A 14520-nucleotide genomic window follows, 5' to 3' on the forward strand; every position below is an offset into this window, starting at 1 on the left:
TATGTTAACTTGAATGCCATTTTAGGAATTTGACCACATCTATTTGGGATAACAGGAGCCATGTATTGTGAGGAATCCGGTAATTTCACTTTTTTCCACTATTCAATAGAAATAAGCAGGAAGGTTAACTTGCATAATATACAAACGGCTCAACCATGAAGAACAGAGGATAAAGTGAACAGCAAGAATTCAAGCGTGAACACCACAAGTCCTCTTTACAAAAATGTGAAAAATAAAAGACCGTTACGAAATTGGAACGTCTGATATACCTTTCTCGATAATTTCCTCAAATCCCCGTTTCTTCTGAGATTGCTTTTCCTCACGCCTTTTGTCCTTCTCATTCACATCTTGCTGAACCCTATCCATGATCACTTTGAATCCAGGGATTACACGATCAAGCTTTTGGTAAACTCTATTGGTGAGGTTGTGGAAAAGCCTAAACATTCTCTGCATAAACAAATCAAAATCACCATAAATCATTCTCATCAAGAGAACTCATAATTCATACCATTGCCTTTCTGAAATCTCAAGCGCACGAGTCAATGATGATTTCTTCTATGTATAATGAGTAGAAGAATACTCAATAACAAAATTTTAGTTAAGAATATATAGGATAGAACCTCATGGTTAAGAATATATAGGATAGAACCTCATGGTTAATCGAGAAGGAAAGCATAGTGTTACCTTCACGTCTCTGTTCCAATGCCTAATGTATGGAGGACCAGTAGTGTAGGAACCTAATGGCTCGCGATACCACCCTCCATCATAAGTGATCTGGTCCATAGCTTGCTCTATACTAAGAACCTCCCAAGGCCTCAATCCAGGGATTATCTCTTGCAAACGTTTCCTGAGACAAACAATCAGTCAGTAATGACATTTTGCATGGTGATTAAAATTTTCGAAAGTAACTGACACAAATCATGCAAACTTCCAATGATAATATATTTTAACGGTGTGTAGTCTGTTCAAGGCCGAAGACTGTAAAGAAGCCTTCAATGAGAAATCTGTGAAAGTGAATATCTGCAAATGGATATAGGAATCCAAAAATGAGGAACAATAAATGCCAGCACCACCCATTTTTCTGAAAAATTAAGCTGTGAAAGTGAGAAAAGCACACATCACCAAATGGATATCATCATCATTTTCAAAGCCTTTTTCCAAGTATTTGGGATCGGCTATATGAATCATGGTCCGCCATTCTGCTCTATCAAAAATTATACCCTCAGTAAGGCCATAAGTCCTCATATCTTTTCTCACTACTTCCAATCATGACCCAAATAAGTCTCCATATATTTTCTCACTACTTCTAATCACGTCCTTTTTGGCCTACCTTTTGCCCTTTTTGAGCCTTCCACTTGAACCAACTTCTTGTTGTGTGTAGAAGCTCTAAACCCAACGGGTTGATTTTTAGCAAATAAAGTACGATAAAAATATATCTGGCACCAAATAAAAAAGAAATAACAAGAAAAAAAAAAAAACAAAATTTACGTTCTTCAACACAGATGTGACTACATCTATGGGCAAAGATAGTCGATGTTTTTCCACTAATTCAAAGAAAAAACAATTACAAGACACTTACTTGAGAGAACCGGCGACACAAAACTCAATCTCCCACCAAGTATTCTTCTCTCTCTAAACACCCAAAAGTTTTCCTCTATCTTTCTGGCACTTTTTCTATCTACAAAACAACCAAAATAAAGAGAAAAATAAACCCAAAAAAACACCCACGTGATGGCCCCCCACTTTTTCTTATGTTTCTCTCTTTAGAGTACTACTTAAACATAGAGTAGAGAAACCCCCAAAAAGTAGATAGTGAGGGTCCATACCTTTCCTAACTTTATGGAAAAGTTTATCCTCATCAAGTATCGACCTAAAAGCCTATCCTAACCTAAATAGCACTCACCCAAATCAACTCCTATAATTCGGTTAATAACAATCTCATATTAATAGGAATCTCAAAAATAAAGAAAACCAAATATTATACAAAATTTATCTAATGTCAGAACAAGTCCAGATCCAAATCCAGATCAAGAAAATGTAATATTCATTGTTATTACTACAAGAAAAATGGGCATATCAAAAAGGATTGTCAGAGAATTTGAGATGAAATCACTAAATTGAAGACTCAGCTTGCTAGATAATTTGAGATCAAAGATTTACGTTCAGCAAAGAAAATTTTGGGCATAGAAATACATTGAGATTGAAAGTTGTGTGAATTGTGTTTCTGACAATACTTCTTGATATGCCCCTTTTTCTTGCAGCAATAACAATGAATATTACCTTTTCCTGACCTGGATTTGGATCTAGACCTAACCTGACGTTAGAACAATCTTGTGTAATATATGGTTTCCTTTATTTTTGGGATTCCTATAATTTGGGATTGTTATTAACCGAATTACAGGAGTTTGGGTGAGTCATATTTAGGTTCGGATAAGCTTTTGGATCCATAGTTGATAAGGATAAAGCTAATTTTCCATAAACTTAGGAAAAGTTGGACCTTCACGAATATATTTGTTGGGTGTTTCTCTATTCTATATTTAAGTTGTATTCTAGATAGAAAAACAAAAGAAAAAAATAGTGGATCACCATGTAGGTGTCCCTTTGGGTTCATTTTTCACTTTATTTTGAGTGCTTTGTAGAGAAAAAAAGTGCCAGAAAGATAGAGGAAAACTTTTGGGTGTTTAGAGAGAGAAAATTATAGAGAGAAGAAGACTTGGTGAGAGATTTGAGTTTTGTGTCTTTGATTCTCTAAAGTAAGTACCTTGTAATTTTTTTTCTTTGAATTAGTGAAAAAACATTGATCATTTTCGCCAGTGGTGTAGTCACATCTGTGACAAACCACATAAATTCTAGTGTTCTTTTTCTCCTATTATTTTGTTCTTGCTTTATTTTCTTGCTCGTTGCTTACTTGTTGCTAGTTCTATTTTTCTCGTATTTTATTTGCCAAAAATCAACCCATCGGGTGTAAAGCTTTTGCGAACAACATTCGCACCTCCTAATAGGTGTTGTAATGGGTATGCGCTGCACATGGCCAACCTAACTAAATCTACTTTCTCTCATCTTATTGCCTATTTAAGCAGCACCTAAGTTCTCCCTAATGTAATCATTTCGAACTCTATCCCTTCTTGAATTGCCACTCATCCATCTCAACTACACTCATCCTATGGATATGTTGTTACTTGACAGCCCAACATTCCACCCTATAAAGCAAAGGTGGTCTCACAGCTCTCCTATAGGACTTCCCCTTCAGCTTCATTGATATGTGGCAATCACATAACACTCTAAGTGCACATCTCCACTTTGCCCACCCAACTCTAATTCTACATACGACATCTTCCTCAATCCCCCTATTTTCCTGGATTATAACCCCTAGATATTGACAGTACGCTCTTTTTGGTATTTCTCGGCCATCAATCTTAACTACTTCCTTGTCTATGCTCCAATTATTACTAAACTTCCATTCCACATACTTTGTTTTAGTCCGACTAATTTTAAAACCTTTAAATTCTAAAGCATCCCTTCAAAGTTCTAACTTTGTGTTGACACCGCTTCGAGTCTCATTGATCAAAACCATATCGAAAAGCATACACCACAGTACCTCATCTTGTAGCCTTTAAATTCTAGAGCATCCCTCCAAAGTTCTAACTTTGTGTTGATGCTGCTTCAAGTCTCATCGATCAAAACCATGTTGAACAACATACACCACAGTACCTCATCTTGCAGGTGCCTAGTTAAGTCGTCCATATCTAAGACAAAGAGGTATGGGCTCAATGCTGTCCCCTGAGGTAGACTTATTGTCATTAAAAACTCACTCTCGTCCATTAGTTATCCACACACTAGTTAGCGCTCCCTCGTTCATATCTCTCACCAAATCGATATAGTATCAGGAGACTCCTTTCTTTTCCAACACCCATCAAATTAAATCTCGAGATACTCTAATGTAAGCTTTTTCTAAATCAATAAAGATTATGTGGAGGTCTTTTTCCTTCGCCCTAAACTTCTCAATAAGTTGCCTAAGTAGGAAAATAACCTCAATAGTTGACCTCCTTGACATAAAATTGAATTGGTTTTCTGATACATTCGTTTCATGCCTTATTATCGCTCCATCATTCTATCCCACAGCTTCATAGTATGGCGCATAAGTTTGATCTCTCGATAGTTCGCACAATGCTATATGTCTCATTTGCTCTTGAAAATAGGTACCATAATGTTTTTCCTCCATTCGTTCAGTATTTTCTTTGTTCTCAACACCTTATTGAACAAGTTGATCAGCCAGTAAATGCCAATCTCTCCCATGCACTTCCAAACTTCTATCGCAATACCATCTGGTCCTAAATCCTTTCTTATCTTCATCATCTTCAAGGCTTCTTTTACTTCTGATATCCTAATGTTACGAATGTATTTATGTTTTAATTACTATATCTATTACCAAATAGATATAGCAATCCAATATATATATATATATATATAGGAAAAAGCTAACAATAGCTGGGCAGCTATAATGAATAGTAATATAGGTGGAATCTCAGCCATCAAATCTTCATCATGTAGTTCAAAATACATATCACTATATGAATTTTAATATGTTTTCTAAAAATTTGATCATAATGAAATTTTAGACGTGTGTACTAAAAAATAGAGCACAAAATTAGAAAATATATAAAAAATATTTTACTTTTTTTTGTATTGTTAAATAGCAATTTGTAAATCAAAATTCTTCCAATCAATAAAATACAGTTAATTATAAAAAAAATGGAAGTGTAAGATCGACATGCTCCTGTGTGGAGGGAATCATTCAGGATACAAATGTTGCAATATTAAAGTGTTATGAATAATACTTAGGCATTGAGTAGTCCATGGCAACCAGTGTAAATGCAGCATACTATGGAAACTCTTTTCCTTTATTTCTCAAAAAGGAAAAAAATCCTCTTTCTCATTCCAACATAGATTTAGTACAACCAAACAAAGGCCCAATACAAAAGAAGCATACCTGAGATCTTTTGGGATAAATTTGTTTGGCATATGGTCTTCTTCCAATATAGTGGTGAGCTCAGATCCACTGGCCCAAAGAAACAAGGCATGACTGGGAATTCTTTCACCAGGCCATACCCCTCCATTGGCTTCAAGAACAGCAAGATCGCGCCTCTTGCTCTCAATGGCTTCATCTTGAAGCTGCTTGTAGGACTTCTTCTCGAATCCCTTAAGGGGAACCCAGGGAGGTATACCTTTCCCCATTTTATGAAGGGCAGCTGTTGCAGCAGCCCCTAGCCTTACTGCAGAGAGAAATTCAAAAGTATTTAAAGTAGAACAGCATGATTAGCATATCATACAATCAACCAGTCTCAGTGAAGAACTCGAACCAAATTTCTAGTATAAAATTCCTTTTTCATGGGGACACCTACTATAAACCAATGGACTCAACAAAACATAGTACACTGGAGACATCATTGTCCAATGAAGTGATAGATGAATAGGAATGGAAGAGTGAGACCACCATTGGGATTATGTCCAGTTCTGGGATTATGTCCAGTTCTGCTGGGTCCCTCTTTCTGTCCATGTCAGTGCATCATTTTATTGGATGGTGATGACGCAATGGACAATAAGTATGCCATAGGCTAGTGAATTGTAACATACTTTCCTTTACGATTTGTGAATGTATTGCAGGTATGGAACTCTTTAAAAGAAGAGGGTTCCACCATTTAAGAAACTTCATGTATGGTAAGCAACCCATGCAAACATAAAAATAGAAGATCAACTCAATTTCCAAACAAATCCATTTGTCAGTGGTCACAACTGCAGAACTTTTGAAAAAAAAAAATCACAAAACAAAATAATGGTCACCAAACCTTCCCATGTGGCAATTGCTGGTTGCAAGCCATAAACCATGCCAATTGGTGCCCATTCATCCATGTCTTCCCCCCATATGAAAGTGTTTGTATCAATTATCCCAGCAGCCCAAGAAGTTTTGAGCTGAATTAGCTCACATGGTCCTCTAGTGCGACCTAACCGATCCTTGTAGTAGAAACCGCCACTCCTCATGATAACTATTTGCAAAGGAAGAACATCCCAAACTTAGAATATAGGATCAAAAAAAGAAAGAAAGGCCAAAAAAAGAACCAAAATTCGCAGTTCCACCACGAATCACTACAAAAAGAAATGGGAAACTGATCTTAATAGCCATTAAAGATAGGCTGTTGAGTATTTTTAACATTTGTAACTATTCCAACTCATGATCATGTGTCTTTTCATGGGTATTTTCAAATAAAGTCAAATGATATAGGTAAAATGTTAAATAGTTCATATTTTATGAGTATTTTGATGTACTCCCCAAAGAAATATCCATGAAAGATATTGTAGATGATAGACATTAGCAAACATGGAAAAAGAAACCACCACCAGATTAGGGCAAAAGAACAGAGAAAAGACAAACAAACAACTGGTACAAAATCAGAGCAAAAAGCAAAAGAAAACCAAAATTCAAAGGTTCACTATTAATCACTCCAAAATCACCACAAAAAGCATAACATGCAGAGAAAACAAAAACACAAATTTCTCCATTAATGGACACAGCTTTTGGGAGAAAACACAAAGAAAAGCAAAAACTCAAAGCATTACATTGAAGAAAATCAGAACTGATAGCTTCTGCCTATGCTAAGATGTGGCCTTGAGGTCCCAAGAGCTTTTGACACAACTATGTTCATCTGGAATTTTCTTGCCGCTATAGCCTGAGACAGTGAGCTTTGATGGGAACCATCTCTGCTCTGGTTCAGCTGTTTTGAAGAAGAAAAAATATCACCTGATTGTTTTTAGCAAATACTTCTCAGAGGTTCTGATATCAGAAGCTCAAATAGATGAGGGTTTGTGCAGTGTCTTAAATGCCCTAAAGGCTCTAGCTGAAGACGTCTCTGCAAAGTATGCTTTCAAGGAGGAAATGATGACCTCTGCAGCTTTGATGCTAAACGTGGCCAAGGGTTTATCAGTTTATCTTGTGCATCCATACACACTTACATTCTTGCCACACAGTGTAACATTTAACACTTGCATATCCACCTTTCCATCAATAATAGAAGAAAAAAGAAATAAGAACAAACCAGGAAAGAAAGCCATAGAAGTTCTTCACATATGTATATCTCTTTCAGATGTTTCCACCATCTAGAGTGTCTTTATTTGCTCCAAAATCTAAACTACTTGCCATTGCCTAAGCTGATCTTACATTCAAAGTCACTGTGACTCCCCACATCAACCGTGTGATTGATGAAATTTTTTGAAACAATTTAGGTTGGATAATGCTGAATAACCTAGCCCAATAGGTGTTTGTTCGCAAGAATTGATTCCTCGTCAAGCAACTGCAAATTTGAAATTTTGAATCTTGTATTAGTCAAATACTCCTATGAGAGTGAAAGTTTAGATAGGTGCTAGGACAGAGAGCAGGTTTGAACAATTCAAGAAACACATGCTGGTTGAGAGGAGAAAAAAAGAATATGGTCAAGGAACTGCTGGTTATAAGGAACGCCATATGAAACATATGCACCAAACAAGGATTGAAAAGAGACTTAAGAGACTTCTTGGGAAAAAGGTAGATAGCCTTTCACCCTTTGTTCAACCGTCTTTAAAACTATCTCAGCCTACTTGGGAATCTCAGAGTCTTACATTATTGGGCCTTCATTGCATTGTTTATCTATAGATTCCACTGAGTCCAACTGGCTGACTTGGGCACAGGACCCTAGAGGGTCCCAATCAAAGTTTGGGTTTTTAGTTTTAAACACTATATGAAAATAGAAACACACTTCTGACACCATGAGTGGAGAAGTTAGAAGCTGATCTTACACACAAACTTAGTGTAACTCTCCTAGTCAACCAAGTAATCAAAATTTCAAGTTGGACAATGTCAAACCACCTACTTCAATGGGCAAGTCCAAATTTGAATTTCTGAATGCTTTGTTAGTCAAATATTCCCATGAAAGAGGGAAATTTGGCTATTGCTAGGAAAGAAAACAGGGGAGAATAATTCAATAAACACATGCAAGCAGTAAGTTGAAAAAGGGATGTGCCTAAGGAACAGAGAGCAATCAGCTAACGACTGCATATATAGAACACATTTTGAAACATGTGCCCTGAACAATGCATGGAAAAATCATGCAAAGGTAAAACTGTGGATACTAGAGACTACCTCTTCCCCATACCTGATATTTGAAATCACGAGTTGACAAAAAGGCCATTTAGTACTGACAGAAGCTTCTAGCTTCTGGGCACACAAGAGATGCCCAAGGAAGAGATTGAAGCCTTGGAGTTTTAGTTAAACATAAGAAAGAAAGCGTTCAAATCCATCAGAAATGCAGATTACATGGACATGAAAAATCATTTACAAGGTGTTCTAGCCAAAAGCAAGCTTGGACCACCCTCCTAATGTATGGGGCCCTGAAATGATAGGTTTCAAAGTTTGTTGTTCTGTCTCAATCTATGCCACAGCATTTCATCAAAGAATATCTAGGAAATTTCTCTCTTTTTTTTTTTTTTTGGGTAAATAAATTTCTCTTGTTATAGAACGGAGCTAAACATATAGATATAGGCCTATGCGCAGCAATGTTCGAAAAATTAGCCACCCCGCCTCCTAGGCAGCCAAATTGCTAAAACTCCACTAGGCGAAACTTAAGCAAGGTGCCTAGGTGCCACCTCGATGTAGGTTGCCGAGGGCAGAAAAATGCACTCGGGTAGGGTCAAAATTAGTAATTTCCCCCCCCTAAAAAAGGGGGAAAGGGTTTTGGGGGACATTCTAACCCCCAAAACCAAATCCATACCATCTAGAGAGAATAACTCCCCAAAAACCTCTATTTTTGTGATTTATCGATAGATCAATATATTTTCAATTTTTTTGATTTCCTCCCAAAACAAAGGCAAGGTGTTTTCTGAGTTTCTAGTAGTCGATTTGGAGGACTTTTGGTGACCCAATAAACGAGGTTTGCGACATCGATTTGATTTTAACATTTTAAAGCATTATGATATTTAAAAAGGGTTTTGATTTGTTTTTGCTATAACATATTATGTTGTGAATCATTTTTTTTTCTTTTATGATATATTTACAGGTTTGTAGTTGAAGGATTGATTTTTTTTGTGATTAATTGAATTTTTCCTCATTTGGACGATGAAATTGGGCATAGATCGTATTCTTTTATGAAAATTTGATTCTTCATTTGTACAATGTGTCATGTTTTGATATTCCATTATTTTTTATTTACTCTATTTGATAAATTAATAAGAGAAAATATCTCCCTAGACCCTATTTTTTAGAACAGTTTCTCACTGAACTTTGAAAACTATCTTGCAACATTAAAGTTTTTAAAAACATTTCTTGCAACCCCCTCAACAGTGTTGATCCCCGTTTTATGCTTTTAATAACATTTTGCTATCCTAAATAAAGTCCCAAATCTCAAATACACCCACCCTTTCTCTCTCTCTCTCATTTTACCCACCGTCTATCTCATTTCTTTCTCTCATACATCCGCTCCCTCCCATGGGCCCACCTCTATATCTCTCTCACATCCTCTCACCCTGAACTTCTCTATCTTTCTCACACCCTCTCTCCCCCAAAACCCTTGCACTCTCTTTCTGTCTATCTCGTCTCTCTCCCCCAACCCCCCCTTTTCTCTCTCTCTAATCTACAGCTCTTTGATACGAAAAACCTGGTTCGATCTAAATTTCCATGGCAGATTTTCCATTTAACTTTTCAGGTGTGATGAAGCAACACACATGGTCTTCACAAGTCTCCATTAATGGAGGGACAAAGAAGGGCACCTAAACCCATTCAATTTTCATTGAGAATTGTATATATCAAGAGAGAGATATTAGGTGCTCTAAAATTTACATAGGGGTTTAGGTATGGCCAAGAAGCTCAGTGGCAGGCAGGGTCAGGAGTCCTCTTTAGGCTTGAGAATATGATTGTTTTTCATCAAATCCCTTTTTTTCATGTTCTCTCATTTACTCCATGTGCATTTCTTCAACCATTGGTTGCCAAAGCCTCACCCTTCATTCACGAACCAGTTAGAGAGAGGAAGAAGAAAGCACCAAATTGGTCACAAGATACCAGTAGTTTCTTGTCCATACCTTTTTTTTATAATCTCCAAGCTGAGGGGCGCAATCTCGGAGTAAACGGCCTTTATAGTTTCCACCTTCTTCTGCCCCAGCCATCTTCACCTCCAAATCCACACTCACCTCCCTCTTCATCTGATCCAGGCCCTGATATTTCCATCCTCGCCATGTTCATCACGGCTGCGGCTTGCTCCTCTTTCACCTCTGACGTGTCTCTCACACTGTTCATAAGGAGCAGTAATTCACCAACGATGGCGATGATGGGGAGAGTGAGATTGAAGTTGAAGATTGTAGCTTTCTCCATTTCAATGAGGGCAGGGCCAGAAGAGGTCAATGCTGCTAAGTGAGCAGCCCTGCTAGTTTTAGCAAATGGGTTTTCAGTGTGAAAAATGAGGTTCACCTGGAAAGATAATTTCCATCAAGGTATCTTAGGATTTCTCTGCCACTTCGGGTGAAAAATGGCTGGAAAATGAGTCCCGCTTTGATAGCATGCCTATGGCTCTAGGATTAGAGTGAGAGAGAGGGAGTTGAGGGAGAGAGGCAAGATATAAAGAAAGAGAGGGTTTCGAAGTTACCTCTGGATGGGCGTGAGGCTTCTTGAAGTTGAAATGCTATCCCTTGTCGAACACCTTGGTTGTGGCACAGACTCTCTCCCTTCCATACATTTGGGCCTCCCTCTCAGCGTTAGTAAACCCAGAAAGCAACTCTAGGATAACCTCCTTGAAAAATTCACTTGGAAATTTGCCAACTAGAACGGCAGATTTCTCTCATTAGGAGGGATAATTGCTCTCATCAAATCCACTCTTGCAAACATTCTTATCTACCAAATGTCCCTTTTTCAAATCCATTTCTTGGTGGCCCTTCGACTTAAGAAACTGATGAGGAATTTCTCTAGAGCGGTACCACAGAGGACCATAAATTCTACCTAGTCTCCTGAGATAAGTGTTGTACCCCCAAAAAATGCGGTGTCTTAGGTTTTAAAAGACGGAAGACCATGAACGCAGTCCTTCTGGGAAAAGAGAAAAGAAAAAAACAAAAGGCGGAAAAAACCTCTTTTATGTTCAAGAGAAAATCTATATTTTTTGCTTTTTATATTCAAGAGAAAATCTATTTTTTTTAATGTATTCTCTTTCTCTCACCCCTTATATTTTGTCCTACCCCCTCGCACCCCCTCTTCTCTAACCCTTCTTTCTAAGCCTCTCTCTTCATTAGCTCTATTGTTCTCTTTCTCTCACCGCCTTTTATTCTATCCTACCCCCTCGCCCCCCCCCCTCTTCTCTACCCCTACTTTCTAAGCATCTCTCTTCCTTAGTTCTATTAAGCCCTCCTCTTCTTGCTTCTTGCTTTCTCTCTGATCTCCCTAAGTTGCCCCTACTCTCTATAAGCCTAGCCTCCCCTTCTCTATCAATCTCTCCTACTCAGGGCCCTCCTTCACACTTGCTCTTTTCCCTTCTCTCTCTCCCCCCTTACCTGTTAGCAAGCCTCCCTCTCCCTCGGCCTTGGAACCTCACTCTCCCACACAACTGGTATCAGCATGTCCTCCATCCCTCAAAGTACAGTATCACGTATCTAGCTTACAGAACATCTTCGACCCCCTGGCACTTAAAGTCGGACAGCTATTCCTTTACACTCTGTGGGCTTATTTTCTTATGAACTTCCCTCATTTGTAGCCTTTTTTATTATTATTTTTGAATCTTTCCATCTTTTTATTTCCTTTTAGTTTGTATTCACTCTCTTCCTCCCTTTGTACTCTTGAGCACCTGTTTTGTGGGCTGCCATTTTTACATCTTGTGTTCTGTAATTTCTCCTTTTTTATTAATCAAAGTTAGCCACGTTCAAAAAAAAATTTAATCTTAGCTAATAAATCCTAGCCATGCTTTGCATATCAGAACATTTTAAGCTATTAAAAATCGACAGAATCATGCATAAAAATAGAAGAACAAGCAACCACAAAAGCACACCAAAGAAAACAAAATTAAAAATAAAAATAAATAAGACAGAGCAAACCAAAAGAAAATCCAATACCAAAAGCTAGAGATCGCATAGATACTTACAGTCATAATAACGTTTCTCGAGCCTCTTGTACCCGAATGCCTGTGCCACATCAATAGGGCGACCGGGTGGATAAGGCCTTTGCCTAAAGCCCCATAAACCAAAAAGGAACTGCTTGCAGAAGTCCCAAAACTTATCATGTGCTTCTTTCTCCGTTTTAATGGCTTTCCTTGGCATTGGCCTACCATCAAGCCCGGGAACATTAGGTAAAGCCTTCCATAGATCATGGTCCTCCTTCCTAAAAGGAACTGAATTCTCTTTCAACTCCATCTCGTTAACGGCATCTGCAATTTCTTCAGCTCGAACAAGAAATTTGACAACCGGGCTCTTCTCGAACTTATCCCACCATTTCTCATTATCTGCTTTCTCTTCTGGTGTGAGCTCTTTCTTGTCGAAAACAGAGTCCTCATGGAGAATTTCTTCAACCTCTGGTGCGTGCCTGTAATCAGGTAGGTTTTCTTGCTCCCATAGAAACCTCTCAAGCTTCTCCTTATATCGATTGTTGGCCACTAATGGCTTTTGAGGTGGCTCGTTCTTCTTGAACCAGTTTGTTGAAATCCAGCAAAAGTTAGGGTTTGCAGGCAGCGGGTTAGGAGGTCTACTGAACCAGCTATGGCCGAACCTGTCAGGAGGCAAGGAAGCCATAAGACCTAAGCTTCTGTTTCTGCAACTATGACGAGAGAAAACTCTAACCCCAATTCATGGGCTTGTCATGGAGGAAACTACCGGAAAGTGCAGCAGCCAGTAAGACCGGAAACCCTAGTTCTCCGAGAATAATAGGAAAGAAAAATGCAAAACCCTGATCGTCAGCGGTGGAAATGGTGCAGATAATTTAGAGTACTGCCCGCCTATTGAGCTGCAAGTCATGTGCATCGAACCGGATTCGCAGCGTCTAAACAAATGCAACCAACCGGATTTACGCCGCCCGGAACCCGTTAAAGAGGTACTTGAGATGGGTGCACGTGTATTTCAAAACTTGGATTCATGGAGTGGAGAGGAAATGTTGGATCGTCGATGTAGATTCGGTTTGAGTCGATTTGAATATTTGAATGATAACCTAAACATATATTTTAAAAATAAATAAAATAAGATCAGGTTGATAAGTAAATTAAATAGATATTATATTAAGGTATTTTTTTAATATATCTAATTTTGCGGATGCTTATTCATAATTTAGTAATTTTTTTTTATGAGTATTGTATATAATTAATCAATGGCAAAATATAATTTTTTACTAGAAAGAAAAACATGTAGTAATTATAAAGGATAATGATATTATAAGTATAACGTGTGACATTAACATTAATTGTTTTTTTAACAATTAATAGAATGTCACAGTGTTTTGTAGAAATATCTAGTTTATCTCTCTTAATGACCAACAACACCCCATGATTGAAAAATATTATTTTACAAAAGAAAAATAATGAGCATGAATATTGAGTATATTTAGAAAACACTTTATACCTATGAGCACTCTAAAAAATCTGTGTAGCAACTTTTTTGTCTTGAGGTACTTTAAATATAAAAATATTTATATAAGGTCTCAATATTAAAATGTAGAATTAAGGTGCAATTGAAAATCCATTGGAAAATGTTATTTTAATGTTAAAAAATCTTCTAATTGATCATATAAATCGATTGAAAAATGTTGCTTGATGTTGAAAAGCTCTCTAATTGATCATCTCGACATTGAGATGTATGATAAATATGTAAGAAAATAAATATTATGATTCTCCAAAAGAGAAATGACATTATAAGACCCTCCTACACCTATGTGAGTAGAACCTAAATGATTACTATTAAATTTTAAAAACAAGCCTTTAAAAAATTTATGACATGGATGTGAGACTTGGGTGAATGAGTTTTCTAGAGATATGTGTCAAAATTTAATGGTGATCTTTTAAAATCTTACTCATATGGGTGTAGGACGGTCTCATAGTATCATTACTCTTCTGAAAAATAGTACATCTTGCAACAATTTATCTAAATCATCTTTTTTCAAGATTTTCATGTTTACTGTTGGTAAAACTAGAGGATCTAACCGCCCGGTTAAATCGCAACCGGTCAGTGACGGATTCCGGTTTTGAGTAGTTTTGGTGATCAATCGGTATTTAAAAAAAAAATTCAAAAAAATAAATATAAATTCTCAAAAATAAAAAATTTGGTTTGTAATATATTTTTAATATTTTTTATATTAAGGTAAAAATTAAAATTGTTTTGGTCAATAATACTCACTTTAATTCAAAAATCTATTTTTTATTAATTTTCAATTTCATTTGAATGTGTATTATTTTAATCATTTTTTATATTTTAATAGATTTTATTTTTTAACACTTTTTTTGATCGAAATTTCCCCTTAGAATGATTGAGTTAGCCGGTTCA

At 37.0% G+C, this 14520-nt stretch overlaps 1 protein-coding gene across 1 annotated transcript; it reads right to left on the reverse strand.

Annotated features, from left to right (window-relative positions):
- Window positions 1-65: 65 nt before the first annotated feature.
- On the reverse strand, window positions 66-12943 carry LOC18443588 (histone-lysine N-methyltransferase ATXR3-like protein). Its single transcript, XM_006853775.4, has 5 exons — window positions 12141-12943; window positions 5847-6044; window positions 4991-5273; window positions 685-847; window positions 66-447 (listed from the first exon to the last, which is right to left on the reverse strand). Exons 1-5 carry the CDS (start codon window positions 12781-12783, stop codon window positions 244-246), a joined length of 1491 nt encoding a protein of 496 aa, XP_006853837.1. The 5' UTR covers window positions 12784-12943; the 3' UTR covers window positions 66-243.
- Between the last annotated feature and the right edge of the window lie 1577 nt (window positions 12944-14520).

This window comes from Amborella trichopoda, chromosome 5, assembly GCF_054954075.1.
Source record: "Amborella trichopoda isolate Santa Cruz 75 chromosome 5, AtrichopodaSantaCruz75HAP2 v2.0, whole genome shotgun sequence".
Taxonomy (NCBI): Eukaryota; Viridiplantae; Streptophyta; class Magnoliopsida; order Amborellales; family Amborellaceae; genus Amborella; species Amborella trichopoda.

What these genes read in the sequence shown, in the direction of transcription:
- LOC18443588 (XM_006853775.4), bottom strand. Translation starts at nt 12,783, where the DNA reads ATGGCTTCCTTGCCTCCTGACAGGTTCGGCCATAGCTGGTTCAGTAGA. An exon ending in AGCAATTGCCACATGGGAAG is followed by an intron (nt 5,274 to 5,846) that starts GTTTGGTGACCA and finishes TTCTCTCTGCAG; the next exon opens with TAAGGCTAGGGGCTGCTGCA. An exon ending in TTTATCCCAAAAGATCTCAG is followed by an intron (nt 848 to 4,990) that starts GTATGCTTCTTT and finishes TGTTTGTCTCAG; the next exon opens with GAAACGTTTGCAAGAGATAA.